This window comes from Macrobrachium nipponense, chromosome 33, assembly GCF_015104395.2.
Source record: "Macrobrachium nipponense isolate FS-2020 chromosome 33, ASM1510439v2, whole genome shotgun sequence".
Lineage (NCBI taxonomy): Eukaryota > Metazoa > Arthropoda > Malacostraca > Decapoda > Palaemonidae > Macrobrachium > Macrobrachium nipponense.
This window is the reverse complement of record NC_087219.1, coordinates 56,791,865-56,818,271: the sequence shown is the minus strand read 5'-3', so window position 1 is coordinate 56,818,271 and position 26,407 is coordinate 56,791,865. Positions and strand designations below refer to the sequence as shown.

The following is a 26,407-nucleotide window of genomic DNA, read 5'->3' as shown; positions in this document are numbered from 1 at the left end:
AATCGCCTAATGGGGGATTTCATGTAAAAAAAACGTGGTATTTGTCAAATTGAATATATTATATCCAATTTGACAAATACCACGTTCTTTACGTGAATCCCTCATTTGGCGTTTTAATAGCCAATTAAGGTACAGCAGGAAAGTCAGTCATAAGAAGAATAGAGAAACTTCTATTACAAAATACACGCTGTTGAAGTAGCCAATGTTTTCAATAAAACTTGTATTAATGAAGCTCTTCTTCCAGCATATTATTATTTTGATTATTATTATTATTATTATTATTATTATTATTATTATTATTATTATTTATTATTTATTATTATTTTATTTCTATATCGATTGAATGTCACCCACCGTTACGTATCTATGCTAACTTTAATACAAAATTTAGATTATACATTATCTAAACCGTAACTTCCCTTTTCTCTGTTATAGCCACGGCATTGCTAGCCAGCGTATTAACGCTCACGGTGATCAGCGTGGGTCGGGTGGTAGCAGTCATGTTCCCTCTGCATGCCCGAACCTCGCCTGACCGCGCCCATCGGGTCATAGCAGCCGTGTGGATAACGTCCGCCGTGCTTGCCTGCCCTTCCCTCTTCTATCGGGAACTCTACAGCATCGAGGTAAGACGACCGTGAGTGAATTAATCCAAGGAGAGAATCATTTGTTTCAGGCAAAGGCTACAAGGACGGACAAGGTCGTCCTTATCTACTCAAAGTTTATGGAAAAGATCAAATTCATTTTAGGACAAAAGTGAGATCTAACCCCGGAGGAAGTGGCAGACGCCTTTTTTAACAGATCGTTGGTTGTAGGTTTTTGGAAACAGGGATAATTCTGAACCTGACGACAAGCCAGATTTATTTATTTATTTTTTCTTTTTGAAGGAGAGGGGGGGGGGGGGGGTCTGCTAGAGCTATCTATATTATTGCTTTTCTTAGTATTTTGAATGCCCATTTGAGAGCTTACACTTTACAAACCTCCAGTTTACATGTGCTAGATGATTTCATTTATATTAATTGGCTTTAATTTTTAAAATTCAGTGAAAACAGTCTAGAATTCAGTTATTTCCACAATGAAAGTCCTTTTGAATAGAGCAATAGCTTGTGAGTATAATAATCAGAAATATGAAAATTACGCACATTGTTGTAGAAATGCCCTTAGCATCCAAAATAAAAACTAGTATTAGAAAGCTTTTTGTTTCTCTACACAGTTTTTACTTTTTTTCGGTTGCATACGAGGCTTCCCGTTCTTGCTTAAGTGGTTTTATGACTTTCTGTTCCATTGGGAATTGGGAATTTATAGCCCCCGGAAATATTTTCCAGTGCAAATTAACGTTTCCAGCCACTGACCTTCCTAACCTATTGGGATATAAAAACTGGAAAAAAGGGGTCCATTTCGCGACTTTTTCAAAAACGTAGAAGACGCGGAAAATGCGAACATCCAATCATCTGGAATAGAAGACAGATTACATTGTTCGAGTCTCCTTTGAGAGGCGAAGTCATTTTACATTGGAGAGATTTGTTCGTGGTTGGCTTCACATTTATTCTCTCTTCCCCTTAGCGGGTATAGTACCCTCACTAACACCTCACTTGGTGCACTGTAGGCATTACTTAAGATTTTTGGCAGCGTCCTTTCGGCCCCCAGCTGCAACCCCTTTTCATTCGTTTTCCTTTTGTTTTACCTCATTTCATATTCTCTGTTTTCTATCTTTCCACCGTATTCCAACAATTATTTCATAGTACAACTGCTTTGAGGTTTTCGTCCGGTTATATCTTTCAAACCTTTTTATTCTCAATTTCCCTGTCAGCGCTGAATGACCTCATAGCTATGTTCCAGTCGTTGGTCTTTGTTTGGTCTATGTTTTATATTTCGTTCTATTCCATTCCATTCTAAATCTACGTGATTTTATCAGATATGGTATAGAACTTCCATACGAAAGAATTCTGTCCCATCATTTATAAGCCAAACACCTAGAGGAATACGATGGAGAAATGGACACAGAATCGTTTAGAAGGAACAAAAGTGGTAAAGATAGCAATATCAGACAAAATGACAAATAAATAATTTTTTGAATAACAAAATAAAGTGTGGCAGAACAATTACGAAGGCTTATTTTTGATTGCTAAATGTCCAGTAAATAGAAACTTTATACCAGTTTCTCTCAAAGTAGTTGGATAACCAGTTAAAATTAGTCAGTGATGGTAATATTTCTGTTTAATCAGGAAGAAACAGAAAAACTTGACTTACAGAATTTTTTTTTCATGAAATTAAGTTTAACGGCCGGAGGTTCATAACTCGTGTTCCATTTAAGTGTTTTCAAGTTGTCTGGAATGTCCTTCCTCCTGTGGGACTAATTTTTCATTTTCCTGGAAGGGAGTTTACACTAGGCTTCACCCCACGCTGCATGCATAAGACTCATCACCAACTCCTCCCAAATTCTTGTCAGCCCCGCCTACTGGACTGCTCATCAAGAGTCACTCCACACCACTAAGTCACCCCAGTAGGTGGGGCTAACAAGAATTTAGGAGGAATTGGTGAAGAGTCTTACGCATGCAGCGTGGGGTGAAGCCTAGTGTAAACTCACCTTAAAAGCACACTATGCATGAAGTCTAAAACCCCATAACTTTCCTGAGTGAGCTAACTTTCTTTCATGAATCTAAACACCTTTAACAGCTGAACATCTGTATCCTTGGCGAGTAGTTTGTATCCTTGGCATATATGTTGTAAGGTCTCTAACATTCAACAGTGGAATAAAACCATTTTATGTAAACCAATTCATTTCCAAGTACAGTTGCTAGAGACTGATTCCAAGGGAATTTGATCCTCATCAGGAATACCCCAACCGCAAGCGCTGGTAGCAAACTTCTTTATTACACACGGACGTTTCTGTTTCAACTATTAAGCCATTTCAACCTAAATAGAGGCAAAGACACCCAAAAGCATAAGATTGCATACTAATAAATTACAATTCACAGGAAGTTAACACTCGCAAATAAAATAAGTATTCAAAAAACTTTTAAAATAACACAATTCAATTAATTACAGCAGTCAATAAAAACCAAGTCAAATAAAATGAACTTCAAGACGAGAAAAAATTATTATTAAAGAGATTTGCGTAGGTCAGAATTAAAACACAGGTCTAAGAAACATCCATAAAACCAAACACAAAAGAAAACGAACGAAAAAACAAAGATAACTTATATAAGAAACAAATTAACCTGGTGACTGGACAGCGAGAGCGGCTGAAAAATCAGTTTATTATGGTATAAAGGAAAGGAAGATTGATATTGGTTGAGTTGTACCATAAGTTTGTGATTCTAAAATGCTTAAATCCGACAACTGTATATTCTTATTCAAACTTGGCAGATTTAAGGATTTTAGAATGGATATGTATTCACAAACTTAGGCAACACCTCAAAACCTTAACCAAGATCAGTCTTCCTATTATTATACTGATTTTCCCAGCTCTTGCTTTTCAGATACCAAGTTACGTTATCTATTGTACAAGTTTTTTTTTTTTTGGGGGGGCGGTTGTTATGGATATGTTTCTTAGAGCTATGCTTATTTTTGCTTCAGTGTATTTTTGTTATTGTTTTTTATCATCGTAAATTTTATTTTATTTGACTCAGTTTTAATGGCTATATCGATTCTTTGAACTGTATTAGTTTAATCCATTATTTTTTTTACTTTATTACTAGTATAATTTGACACTGAAGTAGTTTAAGTGGACCATTTTTTAAATACCTTCTTTATTCTCGAGTGTGACATTTCTTATGTTTTGGTGTTTTGTCTCTATTCAGACTGAAAATGGCTTCGTGTGTTGAAACCGAAACGTCGCTATGTAATGAAGACGTTCGCTTTAGAGCTTTGTTTAATTGTTCCTTTCCATATTCAGTGTAACTTCACTCCACGAAAGCCTATTCTTCCATACATGTGACCGTCAATCTCTTGCCTTCTTGAAATGGCTTATGTCGCTGAAAGCTTCCACTCAGCATATGGCCTAAGTCTCAACTTCTCCCATTGACCAAGCTTCATTTCCTGAAAACCTTCTCTACAGGACTGACTTTACTTCATGAAAGCCTACAACTACTTTACATTTCCCTTTCAGTTTATTAATTTTCTCAGTCCACTAACTTAATGTCAGGAAAGGCTTTGTAACCTACTGTCCTCAGTGTTGTGATTTAACTTCATGAAGGCCTATGCCATGGGTAACCGAAAGTCTCCTCACTTTCTCAGTGGACTGACTTCACGCCATGAAAACGTATTCCTTTGCACGTTATCCAAGTTTCTTACTTCTCTTGGTGTTTTGAATTCACGAAGCGAAAGCCTACTGTATACAGTGACCTATAGTACTCTGTTTTTTTTTCATCTGTCCATCCGCCTGTGGTGGTCGCGCATGGTAACACTGCGTCCCGGGCTTTAAATAGTTACGCTATGTGTAAGTTTTTGGTAAATAAAAGGATAGCCGGGTGTACATTTGCAACTGAAAAGTGTTTTAATAATTTACTGTATGCGAATTACACGTTAATATACGAAAGAGGATATTATTTAAAAAACAGAGACGCAGTGTTACCATGCGCAAACACCACAGGCAGATGGACAGATGGATAAAAACAGAGTATAGTCTCATACTTTCCTCAGTGGGCTAACTATACTTCGCAAAGGCCTACTCCTTTACAACTGTTCTATAGGGTTTTACTTTCTTCAGTGGGCTTACTTCACTTCCTTGGCATAATGACCTAAATTCTCCTACTTTCTTGAGTGCACCGTTTTTCCCCCCCATTCATTTCATTTCTACTATCTTTCGTGTTTAAAATGTTTCTACATACCCTCATAGGATTAACTCCACTTGGTAAAAGCCTACAGCTGACCTAAAGTCTCTTGCTCTCCCAGCCCAAAAGTGGGCCAACTTCACTTCATGGCAGTGCGAACGAATTCTGGCCGGACAGAGAAGCACTTCGATCCGCAAAACTGGAACAGTGTGTGATCACTTACGATTGCACGTAAGGTCTTCTACGTGGCCCTTACCATCGCCCTCTATTTTTCCCTACCTGGCAGTGATGTTCATCAACTATAGGTGAGGTTCCAACCCTGATGACTTCACGTTCATTTTCTAGCGAAGAATTTATTCACCTGATGTCAAACGATGCTTTCTAGTTGCTTCTGATGTATACACTTATATTTAAGGTATTTCTGATAGGTATAGAGTTATGCTGCAAACTTTATGATTAGTGCGTGAATTCAGCAATATTTGTCGCAAACCTCATGGCCTTTTGTCAGTTTCAAAAGCAGATTTTGCTTTGATTAAGTGCAATAAATAACATTTATATAAGTATTATTAATAATTATGAACAAATAACTTAATGGTAAAATAGATAGGAAAGTAAAGAAATGAGTATAGGAAAACTTTCCAAGTCTTCTGTGCCAGAAGACCCGTGATGCCTATAAATATAAAGAAAAATTTATAATCTCCTCCATCAAATCTTTTTGAGAGAGCTTGAGGCATTATTTACCCATCTGTTCTATCTCCTAGGAGCCTTGAGAATCTTGGAGGGCCTTTACTCTCTCTCTCTCTCTCATCTCTCTCTCTCTCTCTCTCTCTTTCCTTACTACTCTGTTTCCTCTTCAGCTTGGTTTGTGTGGAGCTGTGGATGTCCCGACTCCCAGGGGAGCACTCAGCTCCCGCCCGTCACACAGCCACCGGAGAGCGAAGAAGAAAGTGGTCAAAATGGTGTCTGTGGTTTTGATCATCTTCGTGCTCTGCTGGACACCTCTTCAGACCATCATTCTATACGATTTCGTCCGTGCTAATAACAATTCGGTGAGTAATGATTATGATGTGCATGTTCTTTTTATTTGCGGTTGAATGCTTTACACACACGCACTCATATATGTATGTAAGCCTAATTATATCATTTATATATATGTGAGTGTGAAGTGTTCTATTCTCTACGGTTACGGTCGTGACATTTTTATATTCTTAGATATTAAGCCACAGATATCCTTTAATATCAAATTCACTATGCCTAAGGAATAACTTACTCTCTAGAGGAATTATGATTAAGTGTTCCGTCCCCCGTGGGTTTTTTGGAACCCCCCCCGTTTCCTGATTTGGGAAGAAATATGTACAGTGATTTTCCAATAATGGTGGTGAAGCGCCTATCAATTACAGTTTCCCTCGGGCTGTAAAAGTTATTACCTGGGGTATAGTGAATTGGACATTAAACAATGATGTGGGTATATATATATATATATATATATAATATATATATATATATATATATATATATACTATTATATATATATATATATACTATATATATATATATATATATATGTATACACGAGTTTATGCAGATATTTTGGAAAATGTAAGAAAAAGTCATTCTGAGCAAAAAATGTTCTATAAGCATATGAATTTAGGGCTTCAATTTGCCGTGAGGTGGATTTATTAATATAGCTTTATCATTTTGGAATGTTGGAGTGAGTAGTTTGGGATGAGGGGTGGGTGGGGGGGGGGGGCGGGTGCTTGTTGATAAAGCACAGTGGGCAACTGGGTTGCTTTTCTTTTAATTATTGAATATTAGACATGATTTTTTTCTTTAGACTGGTGTGTGATGAATACTTTTATGGAGAAGGAGAGGTTTTTTTTATTATACGTTTTAAATCTTTGATCTCTGTTGTAATGAATAGGCCTATCGTTGATGGAGGGGAGATTCCATTCGGCTAGCTTTTCTTTTTTCTATATCGGATCCCAGTGAGTCCATTGACTGAGAGGGAGGTTTCAGTTGTGCATGCATTTTTTCCCTTTTATTCAGTATGTAAAGAATACATTAGATCTGGAGCTATCTTATTCACATCGGCCTAATTTCCTATTTCCTTCTTTTTTTGTATAATTGTGGAGTTCACAGCCGTGTTATCTAGAAATGAACTGTTGGAAAACACATAAATAAACAATCATATCCGCTTATTCCACTTTACTGGAATAATGTAAGGCATTGTCTCCAGTTACTGGCTGCGAGTGTCTCCATTTACTTGCTCTCAAAATTAATAAGGAATTTGGATACTGATTATTCACCCCACCCAACCAACGATTACTTGCCTGTTTAATGATTACGGTTATTTTAAAAATTCAATTCACTGACAAACAAAGCCTTAAAATGCAAATGTTTATAAACATTTTTCTGCTCAGAATGACTTTTTCATTCATTTCCCAAAATATTTGCATAAACTTGTGTTACACCCTGTATATATATATATATATATATATATATATATATATATATATATATGTGTGTGTGTGTGTATGTATGTATGTATGTATGTATGTATGATTTATTTATGACGAAGGAGCATACAAATGTCAACATCATTCGTTAGTCGGTTGTTTCGTAATACTGTTTTATTACATCTGTTAATAAATACAGTCCATGGAGATACAATATTAAAATGCTAATAAATCATAAAATCGTAAAACGGCTGAAGAAATCCGGTTATATAAATACATAAAACCAAAGGACCGTCGACCAACCTTTAGCGACGGGTAAGGAAGATTGAATGAAAGTGGGTAAGTTATATATATATATATATATATATATATATCATATATATATATATATATATATATATATATATAGATATATATATTATATGAGTCTGATCTCATCACCGTGATTCATATATACGCATTAAATACAAATGTCCTTTAATATCTAATTCGCTCTACCTCAGAATATATTTTCATATATGTTAACTGAAAAAGAATTTTTAGTTTATAATAATTTCGTTGGCTCCCCGGGAGCAACGAAATTATTATCAACTAAAAATTCCCCTTCAGTTAACATAATATGAAAATATATTAACTCTGAGGTAGAGCGAATTTATATTAAAGGACATTGTAGCTTCATGATATATATATATATATATATATATATATATATATATATATATATATATATGTTATATATATATATATAGATATATATATATATATATCTATAATATATATAATGACATATACATATAGTGAAATAAGTACCACATATTTTCAAGGTTTATATATAAATAACCACAGTTCTTGTATCCTCTGAATCCCCTCCCTCCTCTCCCCCCTTAACAGAGAGCCAAAGTCCTTAAGAAACAAAGATATTGTCATCCTCAAAATTCTTTCCAAACTGGTTAAAGCTTTCTCTCTCCTGTATTTCGTTTTCATCCCTCAAGTCTTCCAAATTACGAAGGCATTCAAACTCTCTAATTAAAACAACTATACGACTGAAGGTCGATTACGCCCTTTTCAATTGAGCGAAAGACACGGGGTTTACGAACCTTTTATACTATTAGCTGGCAGCACTGGTAGCAAAACGCTCTCATTCTTTCAAAAATGTTTTCAGTATACTTATATGATTAATCTTTGCATGGCTGTTTCCATTTCAAAAATGAAATACTTTGTGTTCTCGCTCGAAATGGAATCATCTCTGAGTTCATGCTGTCGATAGCAAAACATCACGCCCCGAGGACCTTTCGGATTAAGATTTCGCCCACAAACAGAAAGAGAGGAGACTCCCCTTCTAAACGTTCTCTCCGAACCCAATGGACGTTGCGAAAAAATATTGAGAAAATATTTTGTATCCTTTTCCTTTTTCGTCTTCGATTACTTGTGACTTTTATTTGAACAGCGAAACTAAGGCAACAACGATTCAGTACTACATCTAATACAGCTTCGAATATTGTCCTTTCTAACTTTCTGATAGTGTACGTATATTGCTATAATAATATTGAAATATATCAACTCATCATTTGAAGCATTCGTTCGCAACACGTTGGCCGAAGTGTTGAAATATCTCAAAAAATTTAATACTGGCGGATTTTGCCTCGAAATAGGAAATATCGCCTTCCTTTATCAGTTCCACATCACACGCAGATTTTGCTGTAATTCCGCATAGACAAAAACAGCTCATTGATGGTATTGACGATTCCACATTTACTAGAGCTTTTAAAACTCCGGCTTTTGCGTCAGAGAGAGTTTAACCTTTTATCTCTTGCAACATCAGTTTGTGATTGCAATGAAAAGTATCTTTTTTTTTCTGTTTCAAAATCTCTCTTAATTGCCATACGTTTCATCGTTGACGGCACTTTCATCTTTCATGTTCAAGTGATCCGGTAAACTTTACTTTCGTAGATTTTTAGGCTTTTTTTTATTGAGAGCAGATGTCATCAAAACGCTGAGTATTTGAAATGTTGCGTCATTAGGAATGAGACAGAATCTGTGAAAATCAAATTATCTTAATTGGAAGAACCAAGCTATAATTAAACATTCTTTCTCTCTCTCTCTCTCTCTCTCTCTCTCTCCTCGCACAGGTCTCTCTCTCTCTCTTCCCCATGTAGTGGCAATCCCGATACACATCTGAGAAGTCCTGCGTTCAATTCTGGGCAAAAAACGGAACATGATGACTAGTGTTTCGTGAAAACCATCGTGCCCCCGTTAACATCAGCATCAAAATGCGTATTTAAGGTTAATTGACTGCTGTAGGTCGTAGCCAGGTACGAAAGAGAGAAACAAAACAATAAATATTTCTCTAATATGTATCACTCATTATAATTGATAATGGAAGTCTCTCTCTCTCTCTCTCTCTCTCTCTCTCTCTCCTTCAGTAACACCAGATTAAATTACTCCTTGCTGAAATTAAGCTCCATACTTCAAGTTTCGGGTTCTGGGTTGCAATGTTGCAAAGTTTGGAGCATTGCATGTTCCCTTCGGTTTGCAAGATAAGATGCCTTTTATGTCACGCTTTGTAAAGGGAACGTAATTTTGTGGAAGATTGAATTTCTTAGTTTTCCTGTTTGTATGACTTGTGGGATTTCTTACCCTCTTTTTTATGGGCAACGCTTTGGAAGTTTTTTTTTTATTACGTAATCACTGCAGCCTTGAAAATGTGAAACGTTGGCATAACAACTAATATTAACAATCGTTCTTTTTCCCTTCACCCTCAAGAATATATATATATATATATATATATATATGATATATATATATATATATATATATATATATATATATATATATATATATATATATATATATATATATAAGTGGTACCTCGAGATACGAAATTAATCCGTTCCGAGGCGGCCTTCGTATCATGAGTTTTTCGTATCTTGAACCGCATTTTACATGTAAAATGCCTAGTCCGTTCCAAGCCCTACAAAAACACCCCAGTAAATTATATTTCCAGGCTTACAACACATGTTCTAGGGTTACGACGCCGATCTGACAGAAGAAATATGACTCTTCCCCCTTCAAAAAAGGCAAAAAAAAAAAAAAAGGCCAAATACTGGTACCATACTTGAGTAATATTCAACTGCATGTAATGTTCAGCCCCATTTTTACTGCACATATTCGGAATTTAGCATATGTCCCTTAGCAATAAGCCTAGCCTATGTTAGCAGTTGCTACTGCAGCCTAGTCTATGATTGACATCTAACCCTAAGAAGCTAAAAGCTTAGAATATGCCAATAAAATGTATAAATAATCAGTATGCACTCATTTCAAATAATTATTAATTAATCATTAACTATAATACACACACAAAAAAAAGAAAAACTTTCCAACCATTTGTTTACATCCAGCACTTACGAGTACCGAACGATCGCAAGCAATTACTTTTCCTAGCACACAGTAAGCCATAATTTTCTTCTTCTCTTCAACTAATGAAACTACCAAACAGTATAATAACCATTCATTTCTATTCTTTATTCTAACTTTACCTAATGGAGATACCGAGTTACTGACAGCTATAATGAAACATATACGTAATATTAAAACAGAAGAAGCATTCTAGAAAATACGTACGTATTTGTTGGCTTCGATGATAGCAGTCTGATTTATTTTATATTTTATGATATCTAATTCACAATTTGTTTTATTAAATGTATTGCATGTACTCATTTCAAATAATTATTAAGTAACCATTAACTATAATAAACAATCAAACAAAAGAAAAACAGCTTCCAAACTTCTGTTTACTTTCAGCACTTTGTTACGAGTACTGAACGATCGCCAAGCAATCACTTTTCCTAGCACACAGTAAGCAATAAATTTTCATTCTCTCTCTTCAACTACTGAAACTACCAAACAGTATAATAACCATTCATTTTTATTCTTTATTCTATCTTTACCTAATGTTTTTTTTTAATTAAAAGTATTGCATGAATAAGTTTTTCAATTTACAGCATCCTTTTACCAATAGAATACATAGAGCACAAGGGATAGATGCTGACCAATAGGAGAGCAGGATCTTATGGGGTGACTAGCATCAGGAACCAATGGGAGAGCGGGAGGATGGTGGCGAGTTTACTCAGTTGGCGGCACGTAAGTTTTAAAATTGTTCTCGATGGTCCGGGCGAATCTCAGGACTTTACAGCAACAACCTTTCATAACTTGAACTATTTTCATATGTAGAGCCAAAAAAATCTTCGTATTTGCTTTCGTATCTCGAGTTTTTCGTAAGTTGAGCCTTTCGTATGTCGAGGTACCACTGTGTGTGTATATATATATATATATATATATAATATATATATATATATATATATATATATATATATATATATATATTATCATATATAGGCCAGTGCCACAGGAATATGATAGGCAGAAGGTCAGTGCCAAGCGCTTTCTTGTGCTTATTCACGCATCGTCGGAGCGTGAATAAATACGAGAAAAGCGCTTGGTACTGACCTGTCATTTTGCTGTGGTATTCGCTTATATACTGGAACCACGTGCACCTACTGTGAATGTTATACTTATGTTATATATATATATATATATATATATATATATAATATATATATATATATGTATATATATATATATATATATATATTATATATATATAAATGTATATGTATACTGTATTATATGTGATATATATATATTTTCAAAAAAAACACCATAACGTGACTGGAATATCTTTAAGTAATAAAAGTCCACACTGATGTAAAATGTGTATTTAAAAACGATACAAACACATTAAAGGACGGGAGCTTTCGTCTACTTGATCAGTAGACCTCATCAGCCGTACTGGATTTTTCCTTTTTTTCTTTTAAAGAATATACAAAAAAGTTCCGAAGGACAGGCAGGACTCTGGAACCCTCTCCAGGGGAGATAACAACCAAAACAAACTATCTCAATCAATGTTATTCCCTCGTTCAAATGTCTGGCCAAAAGACATTGGAAGGAAGAACCCCCAGTGTAGGTGCCGATGCAGAAGTTTTGGACGAGGGAACAGCCGAACTCACAGAGGAGGTGGTACCACGACGATCGGCTCGTCTTTTTGGCCAGACATTTGAACGAGGGAATAACATGATTGAGATAGTTTGTTTTGGTTGTTTGTCTCCCTTGGAGACGGTTCCAGAGTCCTGCCTGTCCTTCGGAACTTTTTTGTATATTTTTTAAAAAAAAAAGGAAAAAATCAGTACGGCTGATGAGGTCTACTGATCAAGTAGACGAAAGCTCTCGTCTTTATGTATTTTTAATATACATTTTACATAAATGTGGTCTTTTATTATTTCAATATAATATATATATATATATATATATATATATATATGTGTGTGTGTGTGTGTGTGTGTGTGTGTGTGTGTGTGTTAGGTTACAGCAGGTGTTAGGAAGTTTCCTTGTTCCACAAGCTCTGTAGATACGAGGTTGTTTGCCTTAGATGAACAGATCGTGTGACTTTATAAACAGGTAAATCATCCTTAAATAAGTACGCTTGCTGTTTGAATATAAAGAAAATAGAAGTAAGTTTAGTGAAGATTAGAAAATAAGGCTACGAAAGACATACTGAAGTCAGTTATGAAATGTTTTATAATTAAAATTTGGCAATTTAAGTGGTAATAAGGTAAACGTCTTTTTTTTTATGCCAAAAGTTTAGTTGGATCTTTCCTAGATAGTCATCCCAAGGGTTTTCGGGGGTCGGTAACCAGGACTAATATTTCTATGGTATTTACTGTCTTTTGCTTATGTTTTTTATGGTAATCCCCAACGGGCTTGTACTAAACACGCCACAAAGGTGGCTATATACCAGGTGAAAGCCCTTGGGGGTCACTAACTAGAATTATCCATTTAAAGTTCTGTCTGAACTTCCTTGGCCAAAACCCATCTTTTTCCACACCCCATTCTTCAAAGAAAATAGTCTACAGTAACTTGAAGGAGTGTTCGAAACATTCCTTTGGTCTATATTAAGGAGAGAATGACCTTTGGGAGAGTGATTGGTTCCTTCTCCACATTTGGGTTTAAATGTTCATGTGGAAATAAAAATGCATACTTGTATTTCAGGACCTCCTAGAATTCCTATGATAAATAAATCTCTGGTTACATATAAAATATAGTAGATTCACATCAGCCGTGCATCTGGTGTCTAGGCCAGTCCCTTACGACGCTCCTGGTTGGCAGTTGATAAGACAATCTCAGGGCTGGAAACTCTCAGTCTTTCGAGAGAGTTCACATAAGACAGGATGTATGTTCCACTTCTCCTGACGGTTACGTCTTTCAAAAGTATCCTTCAGGAGATGCGGAACATACATCCTGCCTATGTGAACTCTCGAGAGAGACTGAGAGATTCTAGCCCTGTGATTGGCCTATCGACAGCCATTCAAGAGCGTCGTAAGGGACGGGCCTAGACATCAGATGCATAGTTGATGTGAATCTACTATAGTAGTTCTGCAATGTGCGTGTCAGGGTCTCAGTACATCTCGGTAGTATTATTTTTCATATTTCATATCCTTCAATGTTTTTGTGGAGGAAAAATACGTTTTGATAAAGAGTGCCGCAGGCGAATACCAAAATTGCCCTGCCTTTTTTCTCATCCTTTAAATGTATTTTGAAATGAAAGTGAACGATGGAAGCTTATAACTTTATCTCTCTTTATTTTTTTTTATTTCCCAGTTGCCGGAGTGGTTTTCGGTCGTGGAGTTCTCGGCCTATTTCGTGGCCTATTCCAACTCGGCTTTGAACCCAATTATATATTGCGGTTTCAACGCCAATTTCAGGCAGGGTCTCGTTTCTCTCCTGACTTGCAGACGTTCATCCACGGGCAGAATATACCATCAACGTGAGTATAGATATACACCGAAATTGTGTGTGTGAGAGAGAGAGAGAGAGAGAGAGAGAGAGAGAAAGAGAACTTTAGAGGATTATTAAGTGAGTGTCCGTTGGCTGTGAGAGTGGTGATAGCAGGAAGTTTATACCTTCATGTTGCCTTGGTAAGCTCTTCGTTCTCGTAAACACACAAACTATATAATATATATATATATATTTGTTATATATAGAGGTGTGCCCATGTGTGTGTGTGGGGTGTGTTGAACCTTTTCTTTTTATGACCATTTTTTTTTAGAGCAGACACTGTTAACCATAAGCATCTTTAAAGATTATATAATTTCTTTTGCCACAAATATTTAAGCAGACTATTCACAAGTGGCCTAGGTGCTTTAGAAGGGTACCAAACGAAAAAGTGCAAAACGTCCTTTCGGAATTTTCCACAGAGAAGGACTCAATCCTATGAAAACGGGTGGGAAAAGGATTTTTTTAAAGACAAGTAAGTAAAAAAAAAATGACAGTTTATGATCAAATTAAGACAATAGAGACGTTGGGAAAGAGCATAGCAGTTTCATTAATCTATACACTTAATTCAGAAGCACTAGCGTCCATGAAAATGCTATTTAGACCAAAGGTTTACAGTGAAGGGGATTGAATCGTTTGTATAGGGTGTACGTACACAGTTCAGGCCCCTTATTGCCTTCGATATTTCACCACACTTACAAAGGCACCTTGCTGGCAAAAGGTTTCCTTAATCTAAACAACCAACCAACCAGAGAATTTAACGACCTCTAGAAGTGGGCAGTTCGACATCGAAGTTACTGTACTTGTGTTCTCCCTCTGTGCTGTGGTAAACACTATTTTCCTCTAACTTTTGCAGGTTGGACAACTAAATGGACCGTTGGCCATGACAGGATGGATCTCCCAGGTAAGCGGAAAAGGAACAACATTGCACAGGGTTTCAGTAAAGGTAGCATTGCAGGATTGGCGTGCAACGAAGAAAAAATAATATGAGAAAAAGGTTACATTCAAGATCAGTGATGATATCAATTTTTCTGATAAGGAGATATCGAGAAAGCAGGATAAAGGCAAAAGCAAAATGAGAACAGTATTCCAAACAGGAGGAAACAGTGTATTGCCATTAAAAGCAGTTATGATGTAAAGAACTTATGACATCTCAAATAATTCTAATTTTTGAAAAGCATTTACAAGTTTAAACTGTTGTTTTTGTACAAGAATTTCGAGTTAATCAACTAATTAGATGGGAGAAGAAACAGAGAGTAGTAGCCACTCTTGAATTCGAGAAGGAAGTGAAAAGGTTAACTTGTGAAATTTCTTCATAAAGAGGAGGAAGTGAGGGGAAGGAGCCCCAAGGAACATCACCAGAGATGTAAACAAGTGAAGGTATTGAACCCCATCAAAAACTGCAAATGCAAAGCGCTTGGATGAAAAGATATGATGATAAACTTTCCATGAGATACAATCAAGGCATCGGGAGGATTTTTCGCTAAACGGAAATTATACCTTATCTTGTCAGATGCCTTAGATGAGAGACACCCGAAGATTCCAGAGAGATACAGCATTATGCAGTTGAAAAGTTTGAGGCAGTGAAATAATATATTACATTGATGCTTTTAAATACGTGTTAGATGTTGGATGATTTATTCCTTACCGGTTGTAATAAAATTTGAGGTATTCCATCCTTCTCAGTTTGGTGTGGTTATGTATTAAGTCTCCTTGGCAGGTAACTACGGTGTGTGGACGAACAAAGACTCCTTTGCCGAACTAAGGTAGCAGATTTAAGAAATAATAACAGAGCAAAAAATACAGTTAGAAACTGAAAGGAAATTTGACTCAACTGGCGTTATAGAGAAGAGCTTCTAAGAGCAAGAATATTTCTGAATGTGTTTATGTTGAAATTGAATATATAAGAAGAATGTTGTGAGTTGTATAAAGGAACATAGGACATGCCTTTGCACACTTAGATTTCGGAGACTAGGAGAAGGCTGAGGGAGATTCGCGTTAATTGGTTCTCAAGAAAAAGAGGCAGACTTGCTGCAAGCAAAGGACTTGCATTGGAACCAGTACTAGTTCCTGTCAGTAAACACAAAGATGTATGTCTATGTATATATAGATTAGTTTATATATATATATATATATATATATATATATATATAGATATATATATATATATATATATATATATATATATATATATATATCACACACAGGCAGAATATTGGAACGTCTGAAGCGATTGTTGAATCAACTTTACTCTGTGGAAGTGAAGTGTGGAAGTTAAATGCTGATGAAAGAAAGGAGGTGAATGCTTAAGAACTGGTTTACGTAGCACTTTGTGGTCTAAAAAGAATGGCAAGGGCGAGAAATCTGTATTATATTTGTAGGAATAATTAAATGGTTGGCGTGGGCAAAAGAATGGATAAGTAGTTTTCTCAAGGTGGCTCAGCCATGTCAAAGGAATGGAGGCGGACATTTTGGTTGTGTTGAAAGGAAGGAGAGGAAGATCTATAGATGGGGAATAGATAGATGGAATGAAAGAGGTATTTGGCAAGGGAACCCCAATGTTCAGGAAGTGAGAAAGAGCGTGCGAAAAAGATGGTGGACAGCGTACTGGAAACCAGCACCCTTCCCGTGAGTTTTATAAGTAAGTGTTTGATGCGTCTAATATATAGACTATTTAGCTCAATAGATTCGTCCACGACTCAGCAATTTGAGCGTGATTGTAGCTGTTAATAGATTTCCTTTTACTTGGAAGCCTTCTGCTCTTATGGAAAACAGCTTCATAGTGAAAAAATGTACATAGTTCTTATTTGTGTTCTCTCTTTTTTTAAGATCCTTAATCGGAGTGATTCTAACTTTAATTTTCTTCTGTTTTCTAAGGGAGTAACTGCAAGGGCATAACCATAGGCACCAGGGAAACGACCGTAGGGCTCTCCGGCCCAGAACCTGCTGTCCTGCTAGAATTCAACTCCCTTCGGAACAGCAGGTGAGTAGAAAGAACAGCTTGAGTAGATGTCACCAAGTAATTGGACAGTTCAGTAAAAAAAAAAAAAACCCCCAAAAAAAAAGTTTTAAATTACGTCATTTTGAAAGGTCAGCTCATTAAAATGATTTATATTAGGCTGAAATAAACAGTAAAAATTAAAAATGAACAATATAGGTCAAAATGAAGGAGTATTTATGTGCTCGTGAGAGATCGGAGCTTTAGTGTACATTTGAGTGAGAAAAAGTGCACTAATGCATGTATTTACAAATGTACGAAATATTTCTTTGTCAAAAATAGATTTATTGTTTTGCCGCATGCGGGATAGAACGCTGTAATTAGTCAAATTACGAAAACCTTGTGAATTTAAAGAAATTACTTTGTACGTAGGCGTATAAGACAAACTCGCTTGTTATTTTCGGCTTTCAAGAAATCGGAGCCTCAATAGTGGTCCTGAGGATTTTAAGTGACACTTGAGCTCTGTAAGTGGACATTTCAGACACAGTACCAGATACATTGTAGAGGACAGAGCATTGTAAAAGGCTACTGCAGAACAACAGCAGACTGTATACGTATTTTTCCAAGAGAAGCCTTCATGAGAGGGCATTTCTTGCAAAGCAGTATGTTGTAAGCTGCATTTTCGAGAAGAATCCGAGCCATTTCAGTAAAAATTTTCATCACTGATGTTCAGCGTTCCGAAACAAAAATTAATATTCAACTTTGGATCCTTTCAGCTAAATGATTTTCATCACTGATGTTCAACGTTCTGAAACAAAAGTCAGTATTCACCTTTGGATCCCTTCGCTAAATGTTTTTATGAATTAAAAAAAAAAAAAAAAAAAATTACAAAAAAAAAAAAAACTTGTGTTCATTATAGTGTGGAAGTAATTATCACGTTAATCTGTAGTTATTGCTGGTATGTACACTTTAATGGTTCTAAAAGATTTTACGGATTTGAGAATGAAGCCTTCTTTACGAAGACTTAGCAATCAGATGGCAGGATAAAGTGAGAAATGATGCTATAAGGGAAATAACGAAAGTTCCATATAAAGATGAGAGAACGATGAATGGGAGGAGGTGGCTTGAAGATGCCCTTGGCACTATACCCGGCAGAATAGTATAGTACGTGTTAGTGGCAGTTGGGTTCCTGTGGGCACCAGAAACTATGAGGCGGAAGGTTGGAGGTGAACAGAGATTTATATGGAAGATAAAACACAGGAAATACATGAATAGCGGATTTTCGGATTTTCACAGAGGCTAATTCCCATGGCGTTGGAAGCAAGGATGATTCGTATGGATTTATTTCATCCGCATTGCTTTCGATAGAACGCGAAAAGGACAGAATTTAGCCAGAACCTCTCAGATTTGAAGAGGCCTCTTTAGGCTAACTGAAGTTAGTAAGAGAGTTAGCTCGTGATCTTGCAAAATATAAGAGTCGGATTAGTTTTAGATACGATTCACTTCCGAAATGTTCAGAACACGAAACTTTATGGCGGTCTCGTCCTCCCTGAATCGTTTAAAGTCCGTTTTTAAGAAAAAAGGAATCCATGTTATCCTTACTTATGGATGAAGTTCCAGGAACGCCTCTCGTGTGGGCAAGGGGTATGCAAGCAGCCATGCCCATATCTACCTTGGTCTCTACAATGACGCAAGGCACCAAAATTCCAAATTCCTTCAAACCTGAGTTTGGGGTAAAGAGAAATTCACTTTTAAAATGAAAAAAATAGTACCTAAGAATTAATTTCCTTTCTGTCCTCTACCTCGAATTCATTTGGGAAATGGAATGTAACACGAAGGAGATAAAAGTACAGTAGAAGATAAAGCACCAGCCCTTTTGCACTGCTGATCTTATTTCCATGTAAATAGCCCTATTGTGGACGCCTTCTTGGTAACTTTCTTATATGCATTTTAAACAGCTGCTGGCGGGGCCTTTTTTTTTTTTTTTTTTTTTTGGGGGACCTTTTTTTGTAGCATCTGCTGTTAATGTTCGTACAAAATAATCTGCCAGGAAGGGAAATTTATCCTGTAGTGAAGGTAATGGCTTTTTTCCACAGAGAAATATATATATGAAAAGAAGAAAACAGAGCTCTGCAGACAAAATGCATCGCGGAAATATCTTTTTTCTAAAAGGAAAAATAAATTCGGTAAAATCTGATATCTAAAGTTTCCAGAAGCCATGACACGTCTATTTACCTTGATCGTTGGACATAAATGATTTATAGAGATTTTTCTTTTATTTTGAAAATGTAGGTTGGCCCACACTGCGACACTTGAATACCAATTGTTCCAGGTCCTTAATGCCTCGCAGTGAGGTCATGCTGTGCCATCTTGTATTCATGGTTTATAGTCTTCCGGGTTCAATACGATTTGTTTGCCCGTTATCAGTCATCGGAGTTTCACTGACATGGGACGATGGAATTACAGAATCCATTCACTCATTTTTCCTCATAGTTTTTGAAACCTGTTTATATACCTACACTTTTTCTTTGCCATGTTGTTAATAATGAAATAAGAAAAAATACGATACATTGATCGAAATAAGGCTGAAACTCCTGTGAATACGAAGGTCAGTAAAATTTATCAAGGATTTTCTCACTTTTTCTACTTTTAAGCACTGGGACTGACGGGAGAAAGTAAATACTTAAAAATTGTTCTACTACGAGCTTTTGTACCTTACTAGTAATACTTCTAACTATTCTCTACTAAGAGCTTTTGTGCCTTACCAGTAATACTACTATAGTAGATTCACATCAAGCGTGCATTTGACGTCTAGGCCAGTCCCTTACGACGCTCCTGATTGGCTGCTGATAAGCTAATCACAGGACTGGAAACTGTCTCTCTCGAGAGTTTACATAGGCAGGATGTATGTTCCACCTCTCCTGAAAGACTGGTTTATCAACAGCCAATCAGGAGCGTCGTAAGGGACTGTCCTAGACGTCAAATGCACGCTTGATGTGAATGTACTATAACTAGTTTTTTCTAAGAGCTTTTGTACATTACCAGTAATACTACTACCTATTTTCTGGGGGTGTGAATGATTTGAGTTGAGCTTTTCATTGACTTTCATCCCATTCTTGTTGACTGTGTGCGTCTGAAGGCGGTGGTTAGGATAGCTCTGAGGATGAGAGACAAGACAATAATAATATAGTTGTACATCAGGTCCAAAAGGAGAAGGATGAACAGGAAAGAAAAACTTGAGGTCTTTTCAGGAGGAAATGACAAACTTCCTTTTTGAAAGACAAGTTCTCTCAGTGTTGGAGAAAGGTAGGCGAGGCAAGAATCCAAAGCGGGATAGAAGAGGGGAAACTGCAGTAAAAGAACAAAGCTTCCTCGACCGCTTGAGTCTAGATCTTATATAAGAACTGGGGCATATGACCTTCGATGGAGGAAGTCGAAAACGGGAAATGGATTCTATACAGGAAGGAGAGAGGGAATCATATTGCGTCCAAAGAAAATAGAAGTGAACTTATACATAATGGTTTGATGGAGCGGTGGCGGGGAGGGGGCCCGGGTCGGAGGACAGATTTAGTAAGAAAATTCATTGGCATAAGAAAAATAATTGTTGAAATTTGTTTACAAAACATTGGAGGCTGCAGCATGGAAAACAATATTAAAAGTGTTGCAGTTTTCCAAAGATTTAAAAATCGTAGTTCTTTTACAATGATAACATCAAAGGTAATAGCATTTAAAGCCTCAGACTCAGTAGAATTTGAGAAATAGAAGATAGGATGATGTGCACACTGAAGAATAAGGAGACCAAAGGTTAATGAAATTGTTCTTGGAAAAACGCTAGAATTAGGTTTGCAGCTAGATAGAATATAGAATTTAGGCCTAAGGCCAAGCGCCGGGACCCATGAGGTCGTTCAGCGCTGGAAAGGAAACTAGCGAGCAAGTAGGTTTAAAGGTGTAGCAATTGTTAAGAGAATGGGCGAAAGTAAGATGGAAGAAAGCGAATATGAAAGTAGGTACAGTAAGAGGAACAAAAGGGGTCGCAGCTAGGGACCGATGGGACGCTACAAAGAACCTTAAGCAATGCCTACAGTGCACCGCATAAGGAGCACTGACGGCAATACCTCCCTACGGGGGAAGTAGGTTTGTGGAAAGAAAGTTGCTTTTGGAAAGGTTTTCGAATCGAGACCGATAAGTCAAAGTAATAAGAGGATACATTTGTTTTCATGGATGAGATCTGCTTTAGAGAAACAGATACCAAAACACCAGTGATGCAAAATTGGATGGAAAGGAAAATTAGAAAAACATAAAAATAGTTCAGATATTCCATTCTTGGCTGAGGCAATAAAATGGAATAGAAAGTTTACGTTAACGATTGTGACAGTCATGAATAATGATCTATTACGAGCCAGTTTGGTACTAGGCGAGAATGATAAATGATGATCCTGTAGGATACATCATTCCCTAAACAAATGATTCATAGATATGGACGCGCGCACACATATACATATGTATATTCATATATATATATATATATATATATATATATATATATATAGATATATATATATATATATATATATATATATATACATATATATATACATACATATATATATATATATATATATATATATATATATATATATATATATATATATATATATTCACACATATATACAAGTATATATTTTACATGTATGAATATATATGTATTTATATATGTAGGTATGTATGTATATACATATATATATATATATATATATATATATATATATATATATATATATATATATATATGTGTGTGTGTGTGTGTATATAGTATGTATGCATACGTGCACGGTCACCTGTATGTCTGTATATTTGTATTAGCTCAGGTGACATTTTAAACATCTTTTTTACCATGTTCAACGTAATAACAATCGATATCAGATGGGGAACACAGGAAGAAACTCCCACTCCTTCAGTGGGATTCAGCCCCGCGTACCGCGGCTCAGGGTAATATTAATCTAAAGCTATTTCGCTATGAAGAAGGAAATTAGCTAATTTCATCTCACAGATAGGAATATGTATAAGTGACGATTTCACTCGCATTTCACTGCAGCTGGAGCGATTCTTCATTATCATCGTGCCAAGGTGGTTTTAGCTTTTATATCTTGAATGCTGAAAACATTTACTATATATATATATATATATTATATATATATATATATATATATATATATATATATGTGTGTGTGTGTGTGTGTGTGTGTGTGTGTGTGTGTGGCCTTAACATTCACACTGCTTCTTGATCATTCACACATATATATATGATTCCCCCAACAACCATGAAATATAGATGGGAGCCTATGGGAAATCTTTCCTCCCATATTATCATTAGAATAATGACAGACGGATATATATATATATATATATATATATATATATATATATATATATATATAAGTCATATCACATTTGCCTTGTATAATAAGGCGCCCTCTGAGGTAATGTTGTAGACTTGCGATAATCTTACGCTAAGTCGGTTGGTATTGCACTTCCATATTCAATAGAGTGTCTTGGGGTTTGTAGATCACTTACGTAAGTCGTATTATCTTCTTGGTTATGACGACGATGTGTTAACTCATGATGATTCGGTGATGAGGTGAGGATCTAGTAGAAACCACGAAGTACAAAAATACTTATATTCTCTGAATTTACATGGTGAAGATCAGGTATGATTGTACAAGTCTTCTAATGACGATAGCTTGATCGCTTCTGCCAATGATGATGGCTAATTCTATTCTCTCTACATGATAAAGCTTAGGTAAAGAGGTACAGGTCTTCTAATGACGATAGCTAACTCTATTCTGCTCCTACTACCATCTCGGTTACCAGTCATAAAGGAACAGACAGTAGCTCGAACATATGAACATACAATCAGATGACATAGTTACATACGAACATACAATCAAAATGAGACACGCTACAGATCACGTAGGCCGTTTGAATTATAGGTCGCGGTAGTTGTCTCAAGCAGGGAGCTTGGACTAAAGTTTTATAAAAACAATTGAATGACTACAGGTGACGGCATGTTATCTTAGCCTACTTTTATTGTATACGTCATCTTTAGCGTCTCTAGTCTGATCACATTCCTGCAAGCAATCTGGTTGACCTCTTTAGTTTTAGTCTTTTATATATATGGACTAACATTCCATATTTTTATTATGTAAACACTTACACATACACGCATTAACCTACAAAATTGTCCTTTAATGGCTAATTCGCTCTACCTCGGAATTAATATATTTTCATATATGTTAAACAAAGGGGAATTTTTTAGTTGATAATGATTTCGTCGGCTCCCGGGCGCGAACCAAGGAACCAAGAAATCAGGACGTACAGTGAAGCGCCTTTAGCCACAGAGCCATCACGTGATAGCTGTGTGGTTAAAGGCGCCTCACTGAACGTCCTGTTTTCTTGTTTCCTAGGTTCGCGCCCGGGAGCCAACGAAATCATTATCAACCAAAAAATTACCCATCGGTTAGCATATATGAAAATATATTAATTCCAAGGTAGAGCGAATTAGCCATTAATGGACATTTGTAGCTTAATGCGTGTATATATATATATAATATATATATATACATATATATATATATGTGTGTGTTTGTGTGTGTATGTATGTATGTATGTATGTGTATATATGCGTGTAAGTGTATTTATAATTACATTTTGAATCATCTCGCACTAACCAAGTATAGGTGTCTTAGTGGTGTGATCGGTATGGTCTTGGCCAGCCACCCCTGTGGCCGCGAGGTCGATTCTCGGGCATTCCATTGAGGTGTGAGAGATGTGTATTTCTGGTGATAGAAGTTCACTCTCGACGTGGTTCGGAAGTCATGTAAAGATGTTGGTTCTGTTGCTGAATAACCACTGGTTCCATGTAACGTAAAAACACCTTACAAACAAACCAAGTATATCTTAGTTTTACCAGACCACTGAGCTGACTAACAGCTCTTCTAGGGCTGGCCCGAAGGATTAAATTTCGGGACTTACAGCTTATTGTGGGATCCGAACCACATCGAGAATTGAATTTGTATCACCAGAAATAAATTCCTATGATTTCGCGTTGGCGGAGCGGGGGAATCGAACCTGGACCCTGAGATCGGTAGTCGAGCACGTAAACGACTCGTGGAAAGAGGAACTCTAAAAACCAAAAATCTTTTGGTCTGACGTCGTGTTGATGTAACGAGAGAAAGCAAGATTTTTCTGGTTTTTGCAAATTCTTGTTTCAGGGCGCCATGTCCGTTCGAATATTCTACCATACGTGATATTCATAAACTGATCTGAAGGAAAAGTGGACCTTTCTGAAAGATAGTCTGTGAGTTATAAATAGTTCATATCCTTAAGGACGCAGGGGATGTTTTACAGGCCGTTATAAAATTTCTAGATGTTGTTTGCTGAACATGTAATGGCATGGCTCGTTTTGGAAAAATTTAGGCTGGTTCTTTTTGACTGCTGTTGATCGTAGCATAGAGAGAGAGAGAGAGAGAGAGAGAGAGGCTAACGTGAGTAATCAGCTCTATGTTCAAATGTATACTCCGTAGGGGGGGCGGCGGGGGGGGGAGTGCCGTTAGTGCACCTCACACGCGGTGCACTGTAGATATTACTTAAGGCTCTTTGCAACGTCCCTCCGGCCCCTAGTTGCAACCGCTTTCATTCGTTTTACTGTACCTCCTCTCATATTCTCTCTTCCATCTGACTTTCCACCTCTCTTCTGAGAATTGCTTCATAGTGCAACTGTTAGGTTTTCGTCCTGTTATACAAAGATCAATTTTCCTTTCAGCGCTTAATGACCTCAAAGGTCTCAGTGCTTGGCCTTTGGCCCAAATTGTATAATCTATCCATACCATCATCTAACTGAGAGTAGAAGCGCCACGAAGAAAATACCGTCATTTATTGGGGAGGGAGGGAGTGTGGGTGGCGGCTCCATTACTCATTAGCTATTATAATCATCGTTGTTCACTCGACAATAGCAGTTCGATGTCATCACTCACTCGGGAGAAGTTACCTCACAAGAATATCTTGAGGTCACTATTTTTAGCTTTGCTTCTTCCAAGTTTGGCACAATATCATATTATAATCCCCAGACATCTTCTTTATCACAAAACAGATTGCAGTCTGGGGTCTTCTAATCCGGGAACTTCATCTGATACACCTTTAGAAGTTCCAGCAAAAATGCAATGCTCTACTGTAATATTATTCTACTCGTATTTTAATAAGTGACTTTCATTTTTATTTAGTTATTTATTTATTTGTTAATTTGTCTGTTTTTTCTAATAACTGATCTCCTCTTTATTTAGTGATTTATTTATTTGTTAATTTGTCTCTTTTCTTCTTATAACTGATCTCCTCTTTCTGTATTTTCCATTACCTTCTCTTAATTCTTTCGAAAGAACACCGTATTCTTTGGAAGTTTGAATTACAAGTCAGTGCCCCTTGTGGGCTTGTTCCATATGAAGAAGGTTAATCTTCTGAATAATAATAATAATAACTTTGTTTTAAGGCACATGTTATGTTTTGGCAATCTTATCCGCCTTACCCCTATCTTTTAAAATAGAAAAAATGACTTTCAAAATTGAGCGCCTACTTAATGCACTAACGAGGCACTCACCACGTTGAGAATATTCGTAATTAAAGGCGAAATTCTGGGATATGGCACCAAAACATTCCGTTTTCTTTACTTATACTAATGTGGTTTGATCTCACACGTATCCAAGGTTGATTGATTTTTTTTATTTGATTAAATGGCGTCACTCACTCCAAGGGTAAATGGACTTTGAACACAAGCTTCCGCCATTGGCAATAGCCTTCATGATTTCGATGCTGATCATCCGTCAATTTTCAAATCGCATGAGTACTTGACATCCCAAAGGGAAACTTCCAATAATTCTTTATTTAAAAGTTCACGAGCTTGTTTTAAATGCCATTCTTCATTTGATTATACGGTACACCTCATTAAAATAACGACTAGGGATGTGATAAAAGAAGATGCATTATAAGAAAATGTATGGGCGTACTACAAAGGAATTATCGGAAACTTATGTACATACACCATAGCCACATACACACACACACACACACACACACACATATACCGAGGGTGTCCGTGTGTTAGTACTAATGCGATTCAATTAACTAGAAACAATTACTTTCATCATGGAAAATTCATGACATTTCAGTTAATACATAAATCCTCTCTCTCTCTCTCTCTCTCTCTCTCTCTCTCTCTCTCTCTCTCTCTCTCTCTATATTAAATGCAATAAATCGAAGAGTGGCCCAAGACATATTTGATAATACTCGGACATTTAACAACG

At 36.4% G+C, this 26,407-nt stretch overlaps 2 protein-coding genes across 2 annotated transcripts in view; one reads left to right on the top strand and one right to left on the bottom strand.

The window, feature by feature from the left end:
- Window positions 1-26,407, bottom strand: part of LOC135202869 (galanin-like G-protein coupled receptor npr-9) — a 188,162-nt gene that overhangs the window by 8,510 nt on the left and 153,245 nt on the right.
- LOC135202632 (allatostatin-A receptor-like) lies at window positions 5,711-17,103 on the top strand. The gene is made up of 4 exons (XM_064232128.1): window positions 5,711-5,821; window positions 13,943-14,108; window positions 14,973-15,020; window positions 16,994-17,103. Exons 1-4 carry the CDS (start codon window positions 5,729-5,731, stop codon window positions 17,101-17,103), a joined length of 417 nt encoding a protein of 138 aa, XP_064088198.1. The 5' UTR covers window positions 5,711-5,728.

Excerpts from the sequence above, each read along its gene's own strand:
- LOC135202632 (XM_064232128.1), top strand. The coding sequence starts at position 5,729 with ATGGTGTCTGTGGTTTTGATCATCTTCGTGCTCTGCTGGACACCTCTT. Across the intron at positions 14,109-14,972 it reads GGGCAGAATATACCATCAAC|GTTGGACAACTAAATGGACC; the intron begins GTGAGTATAGAT and ends TAACTTTTGCAG. Across the intron at positions 15,021-16,993 it reads TGACAGGATGGATCTCCCAG|GGAGTAACTGCAAGGGCATA; the intron begins GTAAGCGGAAAA and ends CTGTTTTCTAAG.